This window comes from Gopherus flavomarginatus, chromosome 5 (assembly GCF_025201925.1).
Source record: "Gopherus flavomarginatus isolate rGopFla2 chromosome 5, rGopFla2.mat.asm, whole genome shotgun sequence".
Classification (NCBI taxonomy): Eukaryota; Metazoa; Chordata; order Testudines; family Testudinidae; genus Gopherus; species Gopherus flavomarginatus.
The window spans coordinates 1406991-1431380 of NC_066621.1; the positions used below are offsets into that span (position 1 = coordinate 1406991).

Consider the following 24390-nt stretch of genomic DNA (forward strand, 5'->3'; position numbering starts at 1 on the left):
CCAGCCTTTCTGCGCGAGATCAGAGAGGCCGTTAGTCTGTGGGATTTCCTCCCCGTGCAGGTCCCTCTCCACCGCGATCATGCCACCTCTCCGGCATCCTTCCGCGAACCGAGCTCGGCAAACCCAGCCGCTTCAGTCGCTGATTCGGTTCTGTGGCTCCCCTCTGTCCCTTCCCCAATCTGGCGACATCCTTTATCGACGGGGCACCCCAGAACTGGGTGCAATGTTCCCGCCGCGGCCTTGCCAGCCCGCCAGGGGCTTGGCTACTCTGGAGGGGGATCCGGAGTCTCATGTTTCATGAAGACCGTCAGCTCCAGCCCAAGTTGCTGGTCATCTCAATGCCCCGATCCGCCTGCTCCCCTTCCACAGCACTGCCATCCACCCCATCTTTGACCCTGGCTGGCACAACACCAGGCACCCACGGCCCCTCCAAATCCTGGGACCTGCTGGCCAGCGCTGGCCACATTCGCAGCCTGGTTCATGATCTGGCCATTTCGGGGCGGGGGGGGGGGCAATGGTCGGGCACTGCCGCGTCCACAGCTCAGCGGCTGCCCACAACCACCCTTCGGCTCTGACATAATCTCAGCGCCCGGCATGCGGGGACAGTCGGGTGAAAGCCCAGCGGCTTCCCAAACCCTGGTTCCTGGGGCCGGCTCTGGCGGAGAGTCGCTGGCTCAGGCCCAGGTGACTCGTGGGAGACCCATTTTCGGTGGATCGTCACAAGAAAACACATGGAGAACCCAATATTTTTAAGATGGGGCATTTGTCAAGGGAGGGGCTGTATCTCCTGAGCCCCTGGAGTAGCTAAGTGGGCATTTGCACCCCAAATGCTATCCAGTGCCTACTATCAGCCTGGCAGTTTTAGGGTGGGGCAGGATCTACAGACCCCTGAATTACAGAACCCCAACTTATCACCCCAAATTCTAGCCAGTGCCTACTACTGGCCAAGGTTTTGGGGGGGGCAACAATCTGAAATCCTAGGCTAGAGCCCCAAATTCGCACTTTAAAGTCTATTCCGAGCAGAGCAATTTGGGGCGGGGGCTGTATCTCCGGACCCCCTGGACTAATCAACCCCAAATTTGCACCTCAAATTCCATCTGGCTCCTCCTCCCAACACAGCAATGTTCAGGTCGATCTGACGTGACATGTGGATTTCACAGCTGTTTGAGGTGTGACCTTGCTGCAGAATTTGGGAGACGACTGTAAATAGGCTGCAGCTAGGCGTGAGCTGGCTTTGGGGGGATCTGAACCCCACTTTCCTCTCTGTGAAGGGTGCAGGGCAGAGCCCGCAGCCTGGATCTGCTGGGGCCTGTCATGCTTTCAAGCTCCTACACCACACAATAAAATAAACCCGGCCGCCAGTGGCAGGCCCGGCAGCTCCTTTGCCCAAATGCTCTGCGCCAAAGGGAGATCGGAGTAATTGCCCCCGGCCCCCCTATGCACCAACGAAGCTGCGTGTGTGATCGAAACAGGAGTTCATGGTAGAAATTAATGAACAAAGCAGTTTTGTCTCTGGCTTCTGACAAAGATTTTTTTCTTCTCGTTTAAAAACAAAGAAAACCACAGAACAGAAACTGGAACAAAATAATCAGACAAAAAAGACTTTCAGAAATGCAGACATTCCCCTAACATGGCTGGGACAAGAACCCAGGAGTCCTGGCTCCCAGCCCCCTGCTCTAACCACCAGCCCCCACTCCCCTCCCAGAGCTGGGGAGAGAACCCAGGAGTTCTGGCTCCCAGCCCCTCCCCCCACCACAGTGTCATGACACCCCCTCGGGGTCAGTGGATCCCTGTGTGGCGGGGGGCTCTGGTGGGGCCCCGTTTCCCTGCAGACCCCCAGACACAGTCTCCCCTCCTGGGGTCTCCTCCGGGGTCATGGGCCGATTCCGCTTGAAGAAGCCGAACTGGGGAAGAGAAGAGTGGGGGAGGGGTGTTAGACGGTGGGACGGACGGACAGGCCGGTGTCAGGCCAGCCATAGAGCTGGGGTGGGGACACACACCTTATACAGGAGCCCGACCATCACGGCGAGAAGCAGGACGCCCCCAATGGAGCTGCCGATAATCACTGGGACAGGGTTGAAATGGGAAATTAACTCCACCTCCGTGGTGATCTGAGGAGAGACGTGGTTAGGGGAGAGAACCCAGGAGTCCTGGCTCCCATCCCCCACTCCTCTAACCCACTAGACCCCACTCCTCTCCCAGAGCCGGGGAGAGAACCCAGGAGTCCTGGCTCCCAGCCCCCCTGCTCTGACTCACCAGCCCCCACTCCCCTCCCAGAGCCAGGAGAGAACCCAGGCGTCCGGGCTCCCGGTACCTGGCTATACTGGAATTCCTCTGGCTGGATCTGGAAGTATTTGGTCTCGTCGATGCTGACAGCCGCTTCGCTGCGAAGCCAGAGCCTGCGGGCGTCCAGCTGGAGGCCAGACAGACAGAGAGGGGGGTAAGGAGTGGGTACAGCGGGGGGCACCATGGTCCCATTGCTCCAGCAGCGGGCGCCCCCCCGCACCGGGCATACCTTAGCACCATCCTCCGGCCTGTACAGATCCCCGGAGAAGTTAAATCTGCGGGATTCTCCACTGGCCAGAGAGGCCACCTGACACCGGACCCGGGTGCAGACAGACGCCCCTAGACACCCACGCTGGGAGCAGAGGGAACCAGAGTCAGACTCCACTGCCTGTCGCAAAGTGCGGTGATACAGCCGTTCCTCCCCAGAGGGGCCGCATCCCAGTGCTGGGCTAGGGGTCCCCGTGTGCCCAGCACCCCCATACTCAGAGAGGCCATGTCCCAGCACCGGGTGAGGGGTGCCCATGTGCCCAGTCCCCTCACATCCCAGAGGTGCAGTGCCAGGCACTGAGCAAGGGGTCTCCATGTGCCCAACCCCCCCATAGCCAGAGGGGTCGGTGAGGAGTCCCTGTGTGCCCAGCACCCGCATACCCAGAGGGGCCGTGTCCCAGCACCAGGCGAGGGGTCCCCATGTGCCCAGCCCCCCACCCCGCCAGCCAAAGGGGCCACATCCCAGCACTGCACAAGGGGTCCCCATGTGCCCAACCCCCCCCCATACCCAGAGAGGCTGTGTCCCAGCACCGGGCGAGGAGTCCCCATGTGTCCAGCCCCCCCATACCCAAACAGGCTATATCCCAGCACCAGGCGAGGGGTACCCGTGTGTCCAATCCCCACCCCATCCCCACCCCAGAGGGGCCACGTTCCAGTGCAGGGTGAGGGGTCCCCGTGTGCTCAGCCCCCATCCCCACCCCATAGGTGCCGCGTCCCAGCACTGAGCAATGGGTCCCCATGTGCCCAGCTCCCCCATACCCAGAGGGGCCATGTCTCAGCACCGAGTGAGGTGTCCCCGTGTGCCCAGCCCCCCCATACCCAGAGGGGCCACGTCCCAGCGCAGGGTGAGGGGTCCCCGTGTGCTCAGCCCCCATCCCCACCCCAGAGGTGCCACGTCGCGGCACTGAGCAATGGATCCTCGTGTGCCCAGCCCCAGAAGTGGCTGCATCTCAGCTGTGATCTTACTGTCACTGGCTCCTTTGGGGTCTGGGCTGCAGTCCCCATTCGGAGCGTCAGGGGCGGGGTGCATGTGAACTCTTGTTCCTGCCAGGGAAGGAGAAGGTTATTCAAGGAGAGAACCCAGGAGTCCTGGCTCCCAACCCCCTAGACCCCACTCCCCTCTGTCCCACTCACCCCACCGCTGAGGTTCACGGATACGTCCCAGAGGAAGCCGAGTTCGGCCCGGATGGGGAGTTCAAAGGTCACAGCTACGGGCACAGTGGGGGGCCCCAAATTCTGCACCTGGCGCGCGGGGGAAAGAGGGACGCAGTTAAAGGAGGGGAAGACAGACAGGACCTCGGTGTGTGTAGATAATCTCTGCACCGAGCGCGCCCGGTCTCAGCCCGGCTCTGTCACCTGGTAGCGGTGGGCGATGGCTTGGCGTTCCGGCAGCTCCGACGAGACGCTGACGTAGGTGCTCGACTCCAACCTGGGGGAGACGGGGGGGTGTCAGTGTCTGTGCGGACCCCAGCCCCCCATGGAAAGGGGCCTGAGCAGCGAGGGAGGGGAGGAGGGGAAATGGGGGGGGTACCCCGTCACGACGACCCCGACCGGGTGCAGAACCGGCAGCTCCCATGTGGCTGCGTTGTCCGCCAGGGTCCCGTTCTCGTTCCGACTGCAGGAGAAAGAGGGAAAATGATCAGCTCAAGCCCACAGCGGGACCTGCCCCCCACCCCCACACAGCCCGCCCCATCTGGGCCAGGGGCCTCCCCCCCACAGCTGGCAAACATCTGTGTGCCGAGAGGGAAAGGGGAGCAGAGGCAGAGGGGGGTGAGACGGAGGGGTGGAGGGATGGGGGGATACAGGAGGGACGGACGGGAGTGTGTTCGTGGACAGAGGAAGGGATGGAGGATAGAGGATGGACAGGTGTGTGTTGGCGGAAGGAGGGAGGGATGGAAGATAGAGGACGGACGGACGGACGGACATGTGTTGGTGGACAGAGGAAGGGATGGGGGGAAAGAGGAGGGATGGACAGAGGTGTGTTCGTGGACGGAGGAAGGGCTGGGGGGATGGGGAATAGAGGAGGGATGGACAGGCATGTGTTGGAGGACAGAGGGAGGGATGGGGGGATGGAGAATAGAGGATGGACGGACAGACGTGTGTTGGTGGACGGAGGAAGGGATGGGGGATAGAGGATGGACAGGTGTGTGTTGGTGGACAGAGGGAAGGATGGGGGATAGAGGAGGGATGGATGGGCATGTGTTGGTGGACAGAGGGAGGGATGGGGAGGATACAGGAGGGATGGACGAGCATGTGTTGGTGGACGGAAGGAGGGATGGGGGGATGGAGGATAGAGGACGGATGGACATGTGTTGGTGGACAGAGGGAGGGATAGGGGGATAGAGGAGGGATGGACAGACGTGTGTTGGTGGAAGGAAGGAGGGATGGGCGGATGAGGAATAGAGGAGGGATGGACGGGCGTGTGTTGGTGGACGGAGGAAGGGCTGGGGGGATACAGGAGGGATGGATGAGCATGTGTTGGTGGACAGAGGGAGGGATGGGGGATGGAGGATTGAGGACCGACAGGCGTGTGTTGGTGGACAGAGGGAGGGATGGGAGGATAGAGGAGGGATGGACGGGCGTGTGTTGGTGGACGGAGGAAGGGCTGGGGGGATACAAGAGGGATGGATGAGCATGTGTTGGTGGACGGAGGGAGGGATGGGGGGATGGAGGATTGAGGACGGACAGGCGTGTGTTGGTGGACAGAGGGAGGGATGGGGGATGGAGGATTGAGGACCGACAGGCGTGTGTTGGTGGACAGAGGGAGGGATGGGGGGATAGAGGAGGGATGGACAGACGTGTGTTGGTGGAAGGAAGGAGGGATGGGCGGATGAGGAATAGAGGAGGGATGGACGGGCGTGTGTTGGTGGACGGAGGAAGGGCTGGGGGGATACAGGAGGGATGGATGGGCGTGTGTTGGTGGACAGAGGGAGGGATGGGGGATGGAGGATTGAGGACCGACAGGCGTGTGTTGGTGGACAGAGGGAGGGATGGGGGATAGAGGAGGGATGACGGGCGTGTGTTGGTGGACGGAGGAAGGGCTGGCGTGTGATGCTGCATGGAACATGTCAGAGATGTATCGTGTGATTATCAGGATTGTATCGCTGTGAGGAATCTGCCCAGAGATGCCATGTCCGGTGTCAACAAAATGTCACCACTTGCCAAGTATGATCAGCTTGTTTCTATGGTTCTATCACCTGTGCATGGTGAGTTACAGGTAGGGGGGTAGATCTGTAATTCCAACCCTGTGCTGAGCATCTGGGTGACACCCCCGACCGATTGGCAGCAGCACGGCCTGGCCTGCTCCATGGCCCATCAAGGGGCGTCAGCTGCGCCATGGACCCATGGCGAGAGGCCGAGGGACGCACCTGTGAGCCAGCAGCACATGTAGGGACAGGCCTGTGCACAGGGGGCTGCGCGGCGTCTCCAGGCCCAAGTGCTGCGAGCTCGGGTTTGGGACAGAGGACGTACGAGCCACATGGAAAAGGAGAGAAAAATGCAGCTGCAGCTTCTCTGTGTTGTCTCCAGTCCTGCTTCTCTCCGCGCCGGAGTCACTGCTCTGCCAACGAAGCTCTGAGCAAGGGACGGACTGGCCCAGCCCAGCCGTGGGTGACTCCGGAGGGACTTTCAACCTCCCCAGCGCTGCTAAGAACCTGATCTCTGGACATGGAAATCGCTGAATGTCTCTGGGGGCTTCACCAATTCACATCGCTCTGCCTGGGCTCACCCTCTAACAAACCGTTAGTGTTGGACACTGAAGGACTGGCCGGCAGTTGGTATTTTGGTAAGAGCCAAACTACTATTGGCCTGGCAACGTGGCTGGCCCTTCGGGGTCGGAAGAACATTTTGTAGAGTGAGCAGAGTGTTTAGATAACTTCTCCCTGGACTGGACCTGGTGCTGGCTGGGACCAGAGAACTGGAATGAGGTAAAAGAGGGGGCGGGAGGCGACTGCTTTTTTCAGCTTCTCAGTAACCAGTGGAGGGGATCAGGGAGCACCGGGTGTAACGTGTTGGGGAGTTTCACTTCAGTGTTACCCACCAGCCTTGGGAGGATCTGCTCTCCCTGCTGCAGCCTGCCCTGCCCTTGGCATTCCCAGTGTGGGCTGCCCAGGCACCCCGGACACACAAGAGATGGATGGACGTGTGTTGGGGATGGATGGACGGACGTGTGTTATGGATGGACGGTGCATTGGGGTTAGATGGATGGACGACGTGGGTCAGGGATGGATGGACAGACGTCTTACGGCTGCACAGTGTATTGGGGTTAGATGGACTGATGGACGTGTATTGGGGATGGATGGACGTGTGTTGGGGATGGATGGATGGACGTGTGTTATGGATGGGCGTGCGTTGGGGATGGATGGATGGACGTGTGTTATGGATGGGCGTGCATTGGGGATGGATGGATGGATGGGATGGGATGGGACGGCAGGGGAGATGGATGGATGGATGGATGGACGGACAGCAGGGGAGATGGATGGATGGATGGATGGACGGACGGCAGGGGAGATGGATGGATGGATGGATGGACGGACGGCAGGGGAGATGGATGGATGGACGGACGGCAGGGGAGATGGATGGATGGATGGATGGACGGACGGCAGGGGAGATGGATGGATGGATGGATGGACGGACGGCAGGGGAGGGGAGATGGATGGGTGGACGGATGGCAGGGGAGGGGAGATGGATGGATGATGGACGGACAGCAGGGGAGATGGATGGATGGACGGACGGCAGGGGAGATGGATGGATGACGGACGGACAGCAGGGGAGATGGATGGATGGATGGATGGATGGATGGACGGACGGCAGGGGAGATGAATGGATGAGATGCATGGGATGGACAGACGGACAGCAGGGGAGATGGATGGCAGGGGAGATGGACGGATGGATGGATGGACGGACAGACGGCAGGGGAGATGGATGGACGGACGGACGGACGGCAGGGGAGATGGATGGATGGAGGATGGATGGGAGGCGGATGGATGGATGGAGGATGGATGGCAGGGGGATGGATGGATGGGTGGACGGATGGCAGGGGAGATGGATGGACGGATGGATGGATGAACGGATGGCAGAAGAGATGGATGGATGGACAGACGGCAGGGGAGATGGATGGATGGATGGCGGGGAGATGGAGAGTGGAAGGGTGTGTGGGGGGACACCCCTTTGCCTTGGCTTTCCTGTCCATCCCCCCCGGATGCACTGTGGGGTCCCTTCCCTTGCTCTCCTCCCGCAGCCAGGAACGCACCAGTCAGCTCGGAGAGTGAAGGAGGCTGGATCATCCTCCCAGCCAGCGACAGAGGAGACGTGGAAAGAGAAACGGAGGAAAACCTGCAGGAGGAGACCAGAGAAGGGTGAGACTCAACACGGGGTGCTGAGACCGGGCGTGCTCAGTGCACGGACCCTCCCCCCGTTACCTTCGTTCTCCCCCGCAGGGCCGGGGGGCTGAGCTGGCAGGAGCTGTTGAGTTCGGACAGATGCCCAGGAGCACGGGACGCGTCGCAAACCAGAGAGACCGGCCAGTGGGACTGGGGACATGGGAGAACAGGGACTAGTTAGTGACAGTGCCCCTCACTCCCGACCCGCAGCCCCTGCCAGCCCAGCCCTGCCCCCCCCAGCTCTGCCGGTGCCCCTCACTCCCGACCCACAGCCCCTGCCAGCCCAGCCCTGCCCCCCCCAGCTCTGCCGGTGCCCCTCACTCCCGACCCACAGCCCCTGCCAGCCCAGCCCTGCCCCCCCAGCTCTGCCGGTGCCCCTCACTCCCGACCCACAGCCCCTGCTAGCCCAGCCCTGACCCCCCAGCTCTGCCGGTGCCCCTCACTCCCGACCCACAGCCCCTGCTAGCCCAGCCCTGACCCCCCTGCTCTGCCGGTGCCCCTCACTCCCGACCTGCAGCCCCTGCTAGCCCAGCCCTGACCCCTCAGCTCTGCTGGTGCCCCTCACTCCCGACCCGCAGCCCCCCGAGACCTGCAGGACTGAGCCCCCCCGGAAGGACAGCCCTGGGGGGTACTGGATCGTCAGCACCGGCCCATCAGCCGTTTCGCCCGTGTTCTCCAGCTGCACCGTCAGGTTGAGTGGGAAATGGAGTCTCAGTCTGAGACCTGGGGACCTGGAAAGCACAAACTGCGTCCAGCCCGGCCTCGTCCAGCGGGGGGCACTGTGGGGGGCAGGGCGCTGGCGGGGGGGGGTCACTCACCCCGAGAAGTTGAAGGAGACGCGCAGGTCAGCCACACACACCTCGTCCGGCCCACAGTTCTTCTCAAAGGGAACCTGCCAGGCCAAGAGATCCCAGAGTAGCCAGACGGGACCCAGGCGTCCGGGTCACTCACCCGGGGGCTCCACCCGCTGGGACTGGGACCCAGGCGTCCGGGTCACTCATCCGGGGGCTCCACCCGCTGGGACTGGGACCCAGGCGTCCGGGTCAGTGCCCAGACTGTGGGAGGGGAAAAGACCCAGGCATCCGAGTGCATGCTGCGGGAGGGGGAAAGGATCGAGGCGTCCGGGCAGCAGGCTGGGGAGGGGAAGGGACCCAGGCGTCCGGGTGCCATGGTGGGGTGGGTTGGGGGAGGGGAGGGGAAGGGACCCAGGTGTCCGGGCCGCAGGCTGGGGGAGGGAAGGGACCCAGGCGTCCGGGGGTACCTGTATGCAGGTGGTGTTGTTGGTGTCGGGGAGCAGCAGAGGGGTCAGACCCCGTGTGCCCGGGATCGGCTCCCCTTGGACCGAGAAATTCACCTGCAGCTTCACCGGCATCAGGAAATCCTCCAGGCAGGGCTGGGGGGAGGGGTAAATACTGTGAGCTTCCCCCCAGCAGTGCCCCCAGCCAGGGACTCCCCACCCGGTGCTGTGAGCTTCCCCCCAGCAGTGCCCCCAGCCAGGGACTCCCCACCCGGTGCTGTGAGCTTCCCCCCAGCAGTGCCCCCAGCCAGGGACTCCCCACCCGGTGCTGTGAGCTTCCCCCCAGCAGTGCCCCCAGCCAGGGACTCCCCACGCGGTGCTGCGAGCTTCCACACAGCAGAGCCCCCAGCCAGGGACTCCCCCACGCGGTGCTGCGAGCTTCCACCCAGCAGTGCCCTGGGGGCTGGGAGCGGGGTCCTACCAGGACGTGCAGGGCTTTGGTGGTGCAGGCTGGCCCGGAGCCGACCCGTATGGTCTCCACGAGCCGCGAGGTCCCGTCGTGCAGCGCCAGGCGCGGGTTTGATTTCCCAGCATCCACCTGGAGCACGAAGGAGACGCGGGCGCGAAGCGGGGCTGCGGGAGAGCGAGGGAACGAAAGGGACAAATGAACGAGGGAACGCGCCAGAGGGCGACGGGGACGAATGGGTGTCGGGGGGTCTCACCTGGCCCCCCCAGGCTGATCTGGCTGAGGTTGAAGCACAGGGTCAGGGCGACCTGCCTGGACCCCCCACTGGCCCCCCCTGTGCAGCCGGCATCGTCCAGGGGGATCTGGGTCAGATCCGGCACCAGGGAGCAGGAGACGTTGATCACCGGACGGGACCTGCCAGAAGAGACACGCAGACAGTGAGAGATCGGGACAGACAGACGTGCCCCCCCAGCAGCATCCCCAATTCCAGCCCCCCTTCCCCAGCGCTGCGAGCTTCCCTGCAGCAGTGCCCTCTGCTGCCCTCTGTCCTACCTGAGCAGCACGGCCCGGCCCAGGGCCCCAACGGCCACGTCCGTGAGTCCGTCCCCACTGAGATCCAGCAGCCCCTGGACGGACTGACCGAAAAACCGGAGGGTGGGAGAAAGAGACTGGGCGGAGATACGCTGGGGGGAGGGAGGAGAGAGAAATGGGACCGTGCCCCTCACTCCCGACCCGCAGCCCCCTGCTAGCCCATCCCTGCCCCCCCAGCTCTGCCGGTGCCCCTCACTCCCGACCAGCAGCCCCTGCTAGCCCAGCCCCCACCCCCAGCTCTGCCGGTGCCCCGCACTCCCGACCCGCAGCCCCTGCCAGCCCAGCCCTGCCCCCCTAGCTCTGCCGGTGCCCCTCACTCCCGACCCGCAGCCCCTGCTAGCCCAGCCCTAGGTCTGCCTCGCAGCTCTGCCGGTGCCCCTCACTCCCGACCCGCAGCCCCTGCTAGCCCAGCCCTAGGTCTGCCTCGCAGCTCTGCCGGTGCCCCTCACTCCCAACCCGCAGCCCCTGCCAGCCCAGCCCTGCCCCCCCAGCTCTGCCGGTGCCCCTCACTCCCAACCCGCAGCCCCTGCCAGCCCAGCCCTGCCCCCCCAGCTCTGCCGGTGCCCCTCACTCCTGACCCGCAGCCCCCAGGGGTCTCACCTGGCTGTGGGAGTCTCTCAGGGTCAGTCTCCCCAGCTGCCCCAGGAAGATGTAAAGGGCCCCCCGACCCTCATCCTCCATGGGGGCTCCAATGGCCACGTCTCCTGCTCCGTCCCCGTTCACGTCCCCCAGGGGCCCCAGCGCTGCCCCAAAACGGCCCAGTCCATCCCCCGGGATTCCCCGCAGCGTTTGGGTGCAGTTCAGGGATCCCTAGGGCAGAGAGAGGCCAGATCAGAGCCCAGCTCCCGTCTCCCCCCAGCACAGTCCCCCCGCCCCACTCCCAGCCCCCTGTCTCTCCCCAGCCCAGTCCGCCCCACTTCCCCCCAGCCTGGTGCCCTCTGTCCCACCCATAAACCCCCATCTCCCCCTAGCCCTCTCCCCTCTGCCCCACCCACAGACCTCCATCTCTCCCCAGCCCAGTCTCCTTTGCCCCACCCCCAGACCTCCATCTCCCCACAGCCCGGTCCCCTCTGCCCCACCCCCAGACCTCCATCCCCACAGCCTGGTCCCCCTCCTCTCTACACATCCCCCTCCCAATCCCTCTGCTCACCCCCAAGCCCCACCCCCATCACCCCTGGGCTCACCCCATCTTGCAGGGCGCAGACCCGGACCAGGCCGCCCCGGCTGCGGTGCTGGTGGCTGGGGGCCCCGATCAGAACCAGGTCTGTGTCACCATCGCCGTCGAGGTCCAGGGTGCAGAGCTCAGCCCCGAAGGAGGAACCCACCTGGGGGGGAGGGACAGACAGACGGGTGGATGCAGGCTGCTGAGGGGCTGGACAGACAGGTGGAGGGAGGACAGATGAGGGGCTGGGGGCAGAGCCAGAGGGAGGAATTGGGGCTGGGAGGCGCTGGGGGCCTGGACAGATGGGTCGGGGAAAGGGTTATGGATGGACAGGTGGACAGAGGTGTGAGGAGAGGGACAGAGTGAAGGATGGGGAGGGCTGGGGGGGCGGACAGACAGGGCAGCGGGGGGGGGGCAGCCAGATGCGGGAAGGGACAGACAGGTGGGGGGTGCAAGTGGACAGACGGACAGGGAAGCAAGGGGACAGACAGGTGTGGGGGACAGATGGACAGGGAAGTGGGGGGGACAGACGGATGGGGTCGGGGGATGCGATTCTCACCTGCTCTCCCAGGACACTGTCTCCGATCCGCCCCCCGTGACGCTGGAAGACTCCGACGCTCCCGACGTGCCCAAACCGGGGGGCTCCAGCCACATACAGGATGCGGCCCCCCTGGCGGGCCAGGGCCAGGGCATAGCCTGCGGGGGGGAGGGAGTTAGCATGGGGGGCTGGAGGGAGGGGGCAGGTAAGGGAGGAGGAGACAGGGGGATCACTCACCCAGGTACGAGCCCTTGGCCTCCTGCCCCAGTGAGGACTCGTTGATGAAGGCCATGAGGGGAGGGTCTCCCGACCACTCCTCCAGCCCCCCCGCCCAGTCGTAGGCCCCCACTGCCCCCACCACAACGGCCTCCTAGGGGCAGAAGAAGAGAGACAGAGAGAGGGCAGTGAGGGACCCAGGCGTCCTAGCCCGTCCCCCACCCCCGCTGCCAGTAACCCACCAATTCACCCCCATCAGGCCAGTGTTAACTAACGACCCACGTGACTATAAATGAGGTGAAGCCTTCGGCATATGAATAAGCTAAAATAACGATTAATGAGGGGAAATATTCAGACTATTAATGAGCCAAAATAATTATTCATTACTGACTACTTCATTGCTGGCTTTCCCCCTCAGCAAGTCTGCAAATGACACTAAACTGGGAGAAGCGGTCGATACGCTGGAGGGTAGGGACAGGATACAGAGGGACCTAGACAAATTAGAGGATTGGGCCAAAAGAAACCCGATGAGGTTCAACAAGGACAAGTGCAGAGTCCTGCACTTAGGACGGAAGAATCCCATGAACTGCTACAGGCTGGGGACCGAGTGGCTAGGCAGCAGTTCTGCAGAAAGGGACCTAGGGGTTACAGTGGACGAGAAGCTGGATATGAGTCAGCAGTGTGCCCTTGTTGCCAAGAAGGCTAACGGCATTTGGGGCTGTATAAGTAGGGGCACTGCCAGCAGATCGAGGGATGTGATCATTCCTCTCTATTCGACATTGATGAGGCCTCGTCTGGAGTATTGTGTCCAGTTTTGGGCCCCCCACTACATGAAGGATGTGGAAAAATTGGAAAGAGTCCAGCGGAGGGCAACAAAAATGATTAGGGGGCTGGAGCACATGACTTATGAGGAGAGGCTGAGGGAACTGGGATTGTTTAGTCTGCAGAAGAGAAGAATGAGGGGGGATTTGATAGCTGCTCTCAACTACCTGAAGGGGGGTTCCAAAGAGAATGGAGCTCGGCTGTTCTCAGTGGTGGCGGATGACAGAACAAGGAGCAATGGTCTCAAGTTGCAGTGGGGGAGGTCTAGGCTGGATATTAGGAAACACTATTTCACGAGGAGGGTGGTGAAGCACTGGAATGGGTTACCTAGGGAGGTGGTGGAATCTCCTTCCTTAGAGGTTTTTAAGGCCAGGCTTGACAAAGCCCTGGCTGGGATGAGTTAGTTGGGGTTGGTCCTGCTTTGAGCAGGGGGTTGGACTAGATCCCTCCTGAGGTCCCTTCCAACCCCAATATTCTGTGATTCCATGAGTCTATATGCCCTAACCCTCACCACACTAACCCCCACCCGGCCCCCCGACGACTGAGCCATCACCACAAACTCATGCGCAGAGCTCCAGGGTGCAGAAGACCTCTGAAAACCGCGCCGAGGAGAGTGGGGAAGGAGGAGAAAGACCAAGCTGTGAGCAAAGCTGGGCACCCGAGGAGACGCGGCGGATCGGAATCAGAGGATCTCGCATTGGCGATGATGGGCACTCAGCAGGGGTTTGTCAGAGACCCTCTAGGTAAAGGGAGGTAAGATTCACAGGGCAAAAGCGATTTGCTGTAGGGGGTTGGGCAGGTGACCTAGATTTCTGGCACTGGAGGGGAAGTCGACGACGCAAGAACATGGGGTGGAAAAAGCTCGTGGCTGGACGAGATGGTTCCCTCAGGTGGATCTAAAGGACCAGTTGTCCACAGAGAGATGAGCAGAGGATGGTGCAGAACGGGCGACTGGGTGTGCAAACCACCAGTGATGGAGATGAAGGAGGAGGAGGAGGAGGAAGAAAAGTATATTCATCACCATGAGCGAACGGGAATGGAGAGCGCCTCTGCACCAGGAAATGTCTCATGGAGCTGTTCCTATCCACAGGGAAAGCTTGTGACGCTCGGGCATCTGCTCTCCGATGTTCTCCAGATGGTCAAACGACTGGACGCTCCGTGACAGGGAACGAAACGAGGTGGCGATCGGCCGCCCCAATGCAAGAGGAGCCGAGGTCGGTAGGGACGTGTCCGGTGGAGACTGGAGAGACACATGGGCCCTCGCAATGATCACGGATGGAGCGTGAGGCCACAGACTCGGCACATGGACCGGACATTGGGGGACCCTAGAGAGACTGACTGGCACAACAGGGCCTACGGCCGCGAGCTTTGGGGAAAAAAAGCTGTAAAAGAAGTCGGCTCAGCCCAGGTTAGCAGGACTGTCACCGTGAGCAAACTCTTCCCAGGCAGGAGAAACCCGGCCCTACTAATGGAAAAACTCCTGACCCTGGTGCCGGGACATTCGTCTCCCCATCGCTGGGTTCAGCTGCCCAGCCAGCCGGGAGAGTAACGACGGGGTTAGTGTGAATCCTGAACTGCTACTGGCGGTTAGGACAAGTCTAGCCTGGATGGCGCTTTATTAAAGCACGGGCTGAGCGAGGAATCAGTGGCTGTTGGTAGAACTATGAGGGCGAACAGACTAATTAGCGGTAATGAGCACAGCAAGAATTGCCCTGTTCATAGCAGGGTGGCTGGCGCCCCCTTGTGGTGGGACTCTGTATTACACATGGTCCGACTACAGCCCCCGGGGGGGCTCTCTGCCCCTCCCCCCCGGCTGGAGCTCGAGCCCATGGGGCGGGCCAGCCCCTCAGGGTGCACGGGGGGGTTTCTACCCACCGGGGTGAGCAGGGCGCTGAATCCACCTTGCGACAGCTCCAGCTGGAACGAGCTGGCGTTGGAAACCTGGGCCGTCCCTGGGGGCAGGAAAAGAGGGGGTGAGACCCAGGTGGGGCATGGGACCCAGGCGTCCGGGTAGGGGCGCTCCCCCCGCCCCAGCACTCCCAGACACCAGGATGGGGAATGGGACCCAGGCGTCCGGGTAGGGGCGCTCCACCCGCCCCAGCACTCCCAGACACCGAGATGGAGAATGGGACCCAGGCATCTGGATAGGGGCGCTCCACCCACCCCAGCACTCCCAGACACCAGGACGGGGAATGGGACCCAGGTGTTCGGGTAAGGGTGCTCCACCTGCCCCAGCACTCCCACACACCGGGATGAGAAATGGGACCCAAGTGTCCAGGTAGAGGCGCTCCCCCCTCAGCACTCCCACACACCGGGATGGGGAATGGGACCCAGGCATCTAGGTAGGGGTGCTCCCCACCCCAGCACTCCCAGACACTGTGACAGGGAATGGGACCCAGGCATCTGGGTAAGGGTGCTCCCCACCCGGGCATTCCCAGACACCAGGACGGAGAATGGGACCCAGGCGTCTGGGCTGGAGGAGGATCCGTGGTCCCTGCACCTTCGATAGCAAAGATCTTCTCACGAAGCTGCTCCTGGATGGTGCTGAGGGCAGAGAAGCTCCCGACCTGGAAGACGTTCTCAGCCCGCGAGGCGATGGTGAGCAGCTCCTGGTGTGCCTCGGCTGTGGAGAACGCCTTGCCCACCTGGAACCAGGGGAGAGGGGTGAGAGACCTCCAGGAATGGGCTCCAGACCCCCTGGAAACCCACAGTCCCTTCACACTAATACGGAAACCCCCATGGTCCTCCAGAGCCTCCCGCCATAATCCAGAACCAACTGGAATCTCCTAGGACCCACAGAACCCCACAGACCCAGCACCCACACCCAGAACCTCCCCAGCATTCTCCAGAGCCATCCAGAACCTCCCACAAATCCCCAGAACCACTCAGGTACCAACATGTCCTGCCAGATCCATTTGATACCCCCTCCCTGAACCTCCTCATCCACCAGAGCCCTCCAGAATACTTCCAGACCCCCCGCCCCGCTCCGAGCTCTGCCTCGGCCTATCCAAACCCCAATCCAGAATCCCATACATCCCTCCCGGGACTCTTCGGGAATCTCCCGAGAGCCTTATTTCTGGTCCAGAGCCTTTAAGGAACCCGTAGATCCTGCAGGAACCCACAATCTTTGAGGGACCACTCACAACCTAAAAACACTGACTGTCTCCAGGACATCCTAGCATCCTCCAGAACCTCTCAGAGCCTGGAACCTTTAGACCCTCCAGAACCTTTTGGGAACCTGCAGCGCCACTGAGCATATTCCAGATCCTCCTGGAACCCAAAACCTGCAAAGAGCCTCCAGAACCTTTGGGAAACCAGAACTTTTAAAATACCCACATACAACAGAAACATTAAGTGCCCTCCAGAACATCAGAGGACCCAGAACCTTCAGTGAATTCCCAAAGCTCGTTAGCATCTTCCAGAACCTCTCAGAAACCTCCAGAACCTCACGTGAACCCATCAGAACCTCCCATGAACCTCTGAAACCTCTCAGAAACCTCCATAACCTCACTGAACCACCCAGAACCTCTCAGGAACCTCCCAAACCTCTCAGGAACCAATTAGAACCTCACTGAACCACCCAGAACCTCTCAGGAACCTCCAGAATCTCTCTGGAACCAATCAGAAAGAACCTCATAGAACCTCTAGATCCTACCAGAACCTCTCACAGAACCTCCTAAATCCTCCCAAAACCTCTCCGACACTAGAACCTTTAAAGAAACTCTCAGTTCCCCAACCCATTAAGGACCCTCCAGAACAGCTTAAAACCCGAAACCTTTAAGGTCTCCCCAGAACTCATGGGAACCCCAATTGTTCAAGGAATCTCCAGACCCTATAATGCTGAGGGAACCCCGAGACCACGGCAGGGACTCTCCAACCCCCTGGCCGGCCCTCCCTGCCGTACCCCGATGGCATAGCGGACCAGCCCCGCGTTGTTGGCCACCCGGATGGCCTTGTGGAAGATTTCGCTGTCCTCAGTGGACTGCCCATCGGTCAGGACGATCAGCAGCTTCTTGGCGTGGGGCCGGGCGCCGTTCTTGGGGGCGAAGGTTTGTTCTCTGCGGGGAGAGCAGGCAGGGTCAGGGCAGGGGGCTCCGGGGTGGCCAGCTGCCCCCCTCCCGCCCCCGTGGGGTACTCACACCGCGAAGAGGATGGCCGAGGGGGTGCGGGTGTTGCCCTTCAGATGAGAGAAGACCATCAGGTCCTGCTCCACGGCCTTCAGGCCCTTCGCGGTGTAGTCGGCAAAGGTGAAAACGTGGTTGATGTCGGAGGAGAACTGGACTACGGCGATCTGGGGGGGGGGGAGGGCAGCAACGGGGGAAGGGGAGGGGGTGTGAAGCCCCCGGAGGCAGGGGGGGAATGAAAGGAGTTGGGGGGTGAGTGTTTAAAAGAGCAGATTGTCACCGGCTGCCCTGCCCCCAACATAGGCACAGATGGACTGACACACCATGCAGGCAAGGACGGACACACAGCAGGGACAGATGGACGGACAGATGGACACACAGCAGGGACAGACGGACAGACACACCATGCAGGGTCAGCTGGATGGACAGCCGGACGGACAGACACACCATGCAGGGACAGACGGACGCACAGCAGGGACACCAGGACGGACACACTGCACAGGGACAGCTGGACAGACAGCCAGACGCACAGCAGGGACAGCCGGACGGACACACCGCACAGGGACAGCAGGACGGACACACAGCAGGGACAGCCGGACAGACAGCAGGGACACCAGGACGGACACATTGGACAGGGACAGCCAGATGGACAGCCGGACGGACACACAGCAGGGACAGCCGGACGGACACACAGCAGGGACAGCCGGACGGACACATTGGACAGGGACAGCCAGACGCACAGGAGGGACAGCCGGACAGACAGCCAGACGGACACACAGCAGGGACAGCCGGACAGACAGCCAGACAGCAGGGACAGCCGGACGGACAGCTGGACGGACACACAGCAGGGACAGCCGGACGGACAGCTGGACGGACACACAGCAGGGACAGCCGGACGGACAGCAGGGACAGCCGGACAGACACACCGCACAGGGACAGCCGGACAGACAGCCGGACGGACACACAGCAGGGACAGCCGGACGGACAGGCGGGCCCCCACCTGGACGCGGGGCCTGGCCAGGGTGCGGAGCAGCTCCCCGATGAATTGCTTCATAAGCTTGAAGTCGTCGGGCTGGATGCTGTGCGAGTCGTCGTATAAAATAGCCACGTCCACCCCCGAAATGCACTCTGGGTGGGGCGGAGGGTAGAGATCAGCCCCCCAGCCAGCATCACCCCCACAAGACCCGCTCCCCCATCCAGCACCCCCACACACAGACCCGCTGCCCCTGCCCACTACCCCCCCACCGACCCGCTGCCCCCCCGCCCATTACCCCACCCCACAGACCTGCTGCCCCAGCCAGCATCACCCCCCTCAGTTCTCCAACTCACCCAGCTCAGCCCCTCCACCCCACCCGACCCCAGCCGCACCCCCAGCCCTGCCCCCACCTTGGCTGGCCGGGTGCAGGACCTTGGGGGGGCGCTCCCAGCCCCCCCACACGTAGCAGAGCCCCTGCAGATACACATTCTCCTCACATCGCTGCTGGAGCCGGGGGCCGCAGGCCTGGGGGGGAAAGGGGGTCAGCAAGGGGGCTCCCCCATTCCTGCACCCCTCCCCCCACAGCTCAATCCCCCTGCACCCCCACAGCACCCCGTCTCTTGATCTCACCTGCACCCCCTCCCCCATCTCCCTTGGCCCCGCCCCCCACATCCCCACCCCCATCTCTCTTTGGCCTTCACCTGTGCCCCCCATGGCAGATGCAGCCCCCCACTTGACCGCCTCGTCTCTTCCACCCCACAGCCCCTCCCCTCCTTTACCCCCCCGGGCCGCCCTGCCCTATATCGGGGTCTGGGGGTGACTCACAACAACTCGGGACCCGGAGATCTCGTCGGAGGCAAGCGCCAGCCCCAGGGAGACCGGGGGGGTGTCTGGGGGCGGGAACAGAGAGACCATGAGAGAGAGATACCGCGAAGCCACCAGGCATCCCCAATATCCCACATAGCCCCCTGCCCCTCCCCCACCCCTCCCGAGATCTAGAGGGGGCAGAGACCCCACCCTGCGCCCCTCACTTACCGGGCAGGGGGACAGGCTGACAGGCCCCCTCATGATAGGAGCAGCGATACAGGGCCCCCGTCCCGTTCCCCGCCAGGGGGGCGCTGACCACCAGCCTGGGGAGAGATGGGTACAGACAGGATTGGGGGGGTCCTCTGATCGCACCCCCCTCCCAGAGCCAGGAAGAGAACCCAGGAGTCCTGGCCCCCAGCGTCCCTGCTCTAACCCACCAGCCCCCACTCCCCTCCCAGAGCCAGCAGAGAACCCAGGAGTCCTGGCTCCCAGCCCCGCCTCCCCTCCCAGAACTGGCGAGAGAACCCAGGAGTCCTGACTCCCAGTCCCCCTGTTCTAACCCATTAGCCCCCACTCCCCTCCCAGAGCTGGGAGAGAACCCACGAGTCCTGGCTCCCAGCCCCCCTGCTCTGACCACTAGACCCCACTCCCCGAGGGCCTCACCAGGAGCTGTCGTTCGAGCGCATCTGAACTACCCGGTACCCGAACTGCGCGTCGGCGTCGCCCTCGAAGACGGTGGCGTTGTGGGTCTCGATGCTGAAGGCCTGGGAGCGGGCCGGCCCTGGGGGTTGGGGGTGCAGAATGGCAGGGCACTGCTGGGGGAAGCTCGCAGCGCTGGGGCACTGCGGGCAGTGGTGGGGGGACAGACGGACCGAGAGGAGATATGTGGGGGGAGGGGCGGATGGCTGGAGCTGGGGGGGGTCGCTGGATCCCTTCCCCACAGCTCACCCCCCCCCCACCGAGCTGCCAGGCTGCAGCAGAAGAGACATGGGGGGGGGCACAGGGCCCCTGCTGGGGGGAAGGGAAACGGGAGCAGGTGGAGTCCCTGGCGAAGGGTGGGGGGATTTATACAGAAAACTCCGAAAACACCAGGGAAAAAACAGCCCCCGAGGGTCACAGCGAGAAACGGGAACGAAAACAGAAAACAGGGACCGGGGTGACAGCAACCGCTCAAGGGCCTGCCTCGCCCCCCAGTCCTGCCCCCCCAGCTCTGCCGGTGCCCCTTACTCCCGACCCGCAGCCCCTGCCAGCTCAGCCCTGCCCCCCCAGCTCTGCCGGTGCCCCTCACTCCCGACCCGCAGCCCCTGCTAGCCCAGCCCTGCCCCCCAGCTCTGCCGGTGCCCCTCACTCCCGACCCGCAGCCCCTGCTAGCCCAGCCCTGCCCCCCAGCTCTGCCGGTGCCCCTCACTCCCGACCTGCAGCCCCTGCTAGCCCAGCCCTGCCCCCCCCAGCCCTGCCGGTGCCCCTCACTCCCGACCTGCAGCCCCTGCCAGCCCAGCCCTGCCCCCCCCCCAGCTCTGCCTGCCCCCAGCTCTGCTGGTGCCCCTCACTCCCGACCCGCAGCCCCCGCCAGCCCAGCCCTGCCCCCCCCAGCCCTGCCGGTGCCCCTCACTCCCGACCCGCAGCCCCCGCCAGCCCAGCCCTGCCCCCCCAGCTCTGCTGGTGCCCCTCACTCCCGACCTGCAGCCCCCCCAGCTCTGCCCGTCCCCAGCTCTGCCGGTGCCCCTCACTCCCGACCCGCAGCCCCCGCCAGCCCAGCCCTGCTCCCCCCAGCTCTGCCGGTGCCCCTCACTCCCGACCCGCAGCCCCTGCCAGCCCAGCCCTGCCCCCCCAGCTCTGCCGGTGCCCCTCACTCCCGACCCGCAGCCCCTGCCAGCCCAGCCCTGCTCCCCCCAGCTCTGCCGGTGCCCCTCACTCCCGACCCGCAGCCCCTGCCAGCCCAGCCCTGCCCCCCCAGCTCTGCCGGTGCCCCTCACTCCCGACCCGCAGCCCCTGCCAGCCCAGCCCTGCCCCCCCAGCTCTGCTGGTGCCCCTCACTCCCGACCTGCAGCCCCCCCAGCTCTGTCCGTCCCCAGCTCTGCCGGTGCCCCGCACTCCCGACCCGCAGCCCCTGCCAGCCCAGCCCTGCTCCCCCCAGCTCTGCCGGTGCCCCTCACTCCCGACCCGCAGCCCCTGCCAGCCCAGCCCTGCCCCCCCAGCTCTGCCGGTGCCCCTCACTCCCGACCCGCAGCCCCCGCCAGCCCAGCCCTGCTCCCCCCAGCTCTGCCGGTGCCCCTCACTCCCGACCCGCAGCCCCTGCCAGCCCAGCCCTGCCCCCCCCAGCTCTGCCGGTGCCCCTCACTCCCGACCCGCAGCCCCTGCCAGCCCAGCCCTGCCCCCCCAGCTTTGCCGGTGCCCCTCACTCCCGACCCGCAGCCCCTGCTAGCCCAGCCCTGCCCCCCCCCAGCCCTGCCGGTGCCCCTCACTCCCGACCTGCAGCCCCTGCTAGCCCAGCCCTGCCCCCCCAGCCCTGCCGGTGCCCCTCACTCCCGAAATGCAGCCCCCCCAGCTCTGCCTGCCCCCAGCTCTGCTGGTGCCCCTCACTCCCGACCCGCAGCCCCCGCCAGCCCAGCCCTGCCCCCCCAGCTCTGCTGGTGCCCCTCACTCCCGACCTGCAGCCCCCCCAGCTCTGCCCGCCCCCAGCTCTGCCGGTGCCCCTCACTCCCGACCCGCAGCCCCCGCCAGCCCAGCCCTGCTCCCCCCAGCTCTGCCGGTGCCCCTCACTCCCGACCCGTAGCCCCTGCTAGCCCAGCCCTGGGCTCCCCCTAGCTCTGCCGGTGCCCCTCACTCCCGACCCGCAGCCCCTGCCAGCCCAGCCCTGCCCCCCCAGCTCTGCCGGTGCCCCCCACTCCCGACCCGCCGCCCCTGCCAGCCCAGCCCTGCCCCCCCAGCTCTGCCGGTGCCCCTCACTCCCGACCCGCAGCCCCTGCCAGCCCAGCCCTGCCCCCCCAGCTCTGCCGGTGCCCCTCACTCCCGACCCGCAGCCCCTGCCAGCCCAGCCCTGCCCCCCCCAGCTCTGCCGGTGCCCCTCACTCCTGACCCGTAGCCCCTGCCAGCCCAGCCCTGCCCCCCCCCAGCTCTGCCGGTGCCCCTCACTCCTGACCCGCAGCCCCTGTCCGTGCACCCCGAGTACCTCGCAGGAGGTTTAGCGTGAGCAGAGCTACGAGCAGCGGTCGCAGTTCGGGGTCCGGCGCCATCACTTCTCTGGGTCCCGCGTGGGGGTGGGTCACGTCCTGTTCACTCATTTCCTTCCCCTCATTCACCGCCCCCTTCTCCGCCATGGGGCCATGGCTCACTGGGGCAGCCCAGGGGACATCCCCAGCGTTCAGCATGGCCCGGGCCTCTAGGGGCCTCAGCAGGGGGCGCTGTGGGGTGGGGGTGCCATGGAGCAGGGGGCTCAGCAGGGGGCTCTGTGGGGTGGAAGTGCCATGAGCAGGACAGGGGCTCAGCAGGGGGTGCTGTGGGGCAGGGGTGCCATGGGGAAGGGCAGGGGCTCAGCAGAGGGTGCTGTGGGGTGACAGTGCCATGGGGCAGGACAGGGGCTCAGCAGGGGGTGCTGTGGGGCAGGGGTGCTGTGGGGCAGGGCAGGGGCTCAGCAGGGGTTGCTGTGGGGCAGGGGTGCTGTGGAGCAGGGCAGGGGCTCAGCAGAGGGTGCTGTGGGGTAGGGGTGCCGTGGGGCAGGGCAGGGGCTCAGCAGAGGGGGCTGTGGGGTGAGGGTGCCTTGGGGCAGGGCAGGGGCTCAGCAGAGGGTGCTGTGGGGTAGGGATGCCGTGGAGCAGTGCAGGGGCTCAGCAGGGGGCGCTGTGGGGTGGGGGTGCTGTGGGGCAGGGCAGTTGGCTCAGTAGGGGGTGCTGTGGGGCAGGGCAGGGGCTCATCAAGGGGTGCTGTGGGGCGGGGGTGCTGTGGGGCAGGGCAGGGGCTCAGCAGGGGGTGCTGTGGGTGGGGGTGCCATGGGGCAGGGGGCTCAGCAGGGGGTGCTGTGGGGTGGGGGTGCCATGGGGCAGAGCAGGGGGCTCAGCGGGGGGCACTGTGGGGCAGGACTGCCGTGAGGCAGGGCAGGGGGTGCTGTGGGGCAGGGTAGGTGCTCAGCAGGGGGCTCTGTGGGGCGGAGGTGCCGTGAGGCAGGGCAGGGGGCTCTGTGGGGCGGAGGAGGACCTGGTGTCACTGTGGGGCTGGCGTGGGGATTGTTTATCTCCCGGCTGCAGGGCGGATGTGGCCTGGCCTGAGCTCGCAGCCCTCGGCTGTTTGGCTGGAGTCACTTCCCCCCAGCGCCACTGTTAACCCTTCATGTCCCCCCCCACCTCCTGAACCCCTCTCCTCCCTCTCTCTGAGTCACCCCCCACACACACTCATAGGGCACTGTTGGGAGGAAGTTCACAGCTCCAAGATCTGCTGGAGTGGGTGAGGTCCTCTCTCCTCCGGCCTCTATCTCCGTCCCAGGTAAACGGGTCACCAGGGTCCTCTCTCCCCCGGCCTTTGTTCCCCTCTGCCTGGAACCAGCTGGTCACGTCACCAGAGTGTCCTCTCAGCCCTTGCGCTCCTGCTGGCCCGAACCAGCTGACCCCCGAGCTGATCACACCTGGTCCTCTCTAACAACAAACCCTCTCCCACCACCTCATTACACACAGGGAAACTAAGGCACACCCCGCACTCACACAAGAAGCTAAGAAACACCCCACACACACACACGTCGCTCCCCACTTCGTGACCGAGCTGAGCGGGGTCACCCCCCGGTGACCTGGGGAAGTTTGGGCCCCCTCTCTGCGACAACACATCGGCTGTAACATCCGCGCTCCCCTTAACACAGACACCCCCACAGCATCATCCTGGCGGATCAGACACCCACCCAGGGCTTGGCAGTGGCCCCTTTCATCCGGGACAGCCCTGCCCTGGGTCTGAGGCGTCCGGTGAACGCCATAAAGGGTGCGTCCAAGACTGGGTTTACCAGGACCGGCCGCTGGGTTAGAGCCTCCTCCAGCGTCCCCCTGGCACAGCTCGGTCCAGCCCCCCTGTTTGGCTCCCCTGGGATGGGAGCTAAGGTGGGGCACAAACCTCCAATAGAGACCTGGGCCTGCTGTCTGGTTCAGGGAATCCCCCCCACCTTGGCTGGCTCTGGCTTTAGGCAGCTGCGCCCCACCTTGGGGCCCAGGTACGACACTTCGGCCAGCCCCTTTACCCAACGCCACCAGCATGAGTCTCAGCTCTCTCCGGGTCCTGGGCTGTTCCCCGGGGACTGTGAACAGGGAGAACCTCCCGTGCCCCGTGGGCAAAGCCCAGGACAGCTGGTGCCCAGCTGTGGGTACGAACGCAGCCCCTCTGATGCCTGCCCGGTGGGCAGGGGTTAGGCAGGCAGAGAGGGGGAGTGATTCCAGCAGGAATCAGAGACTCTCAGACTTTAAGGACCATTATGATTGTCCAGTCCAACCTCCTGCACAACGCAAGCCACAGAATCTCACCCACCCACTCCTGGAACAACCC

At 64.1% G+C, this 24390-nt stretch overlaps 1 protein-coding gene across 2 annotated transcripts; it reads right to left on the reverse strand.

Moving 5' to 3' along the window:
• Window positions 1-1490: 1490 nt before the first annotated feature.
• On the reverse strand, window positions 1491-22574 carry LOC127052739 (integrin alpha-X-like). Of its 2 annotated transcripts, XM_050956674.1 has the most exons (30): window positions 22046-22574; window positions 19537-19654; window positions 19102-19196; window positions 18892-18956; window positions 18477-18591; window positions 18091-18218; window positions 17106-17257; window positions 16871-17024; window positions 15467-15611; window positions 14842-14918; window positions 12166-12298; window positions 11950-12086; window positions 11413-11553; window positions 10829-11038; window positions 10190-10320; window positions 9894-10051; window positions 9653-9804; window positions 9196-9327; window positions 8753-8826; window positions 8524-8665; window positions 7974-8084; window positions 7805-7887; window positions 4085-4168; window positions 3910-3982; window positions 3688-3795; window positions 3520-3597; window positions 2516-2638; window positions 2315-2413; window positions 2001-2111; window positions 1491-1904 (listed from the first exon to the last, which is right to left on the reverse strand). In XM_050956674.1, exons 1-30 carry the CDS (start codon window positions 22242-22244, stop codon window positions 1761-1763), a joined length of 3672 nt encoding a protein of 1223 aa, XP_050812631.1. In that variant the 5' UTR covers window positions 22245-22574; the 3' UTR covers window positions 1491-1760. The 2 variants fall into 2 exon arrangements, with proteins under 2 accessions (XP_050812631.1, XP_050812632.1); XM_050956675.1 differs by lacking the exon at window positions 10829-11038 and having other exon boundaries at window positions 22046-22573.
• Window positions 22575-24390: the final 1816 nt, after the last annotated feature.

Bases quoted from the DNA above. Each gene is read 5' to 3' on its own strand.
- LOC127052739 (XM_050956674.1), bottom strand. From the start codon at position 22,244: ATGCTGAACGCTGGGGATGTCCCCTGGGCTGCCCCAGTGAGCCATGGC. The intron at 12,087-12,165 runs GTGAGTGATCCC...TCCCCCCCGCAG, and splicing joins GGCCAAGGGCTCGTACCTGG to GCTATGCCCTGGCCCTGGCC. The intron at 4,169-7,804 runs GTGCGTTCCTGG...TTTCTCCTGCAG, and splicing joins TTCACTCTCCGAGCTGACTG to TCGGAACGAGAACGGGACCC.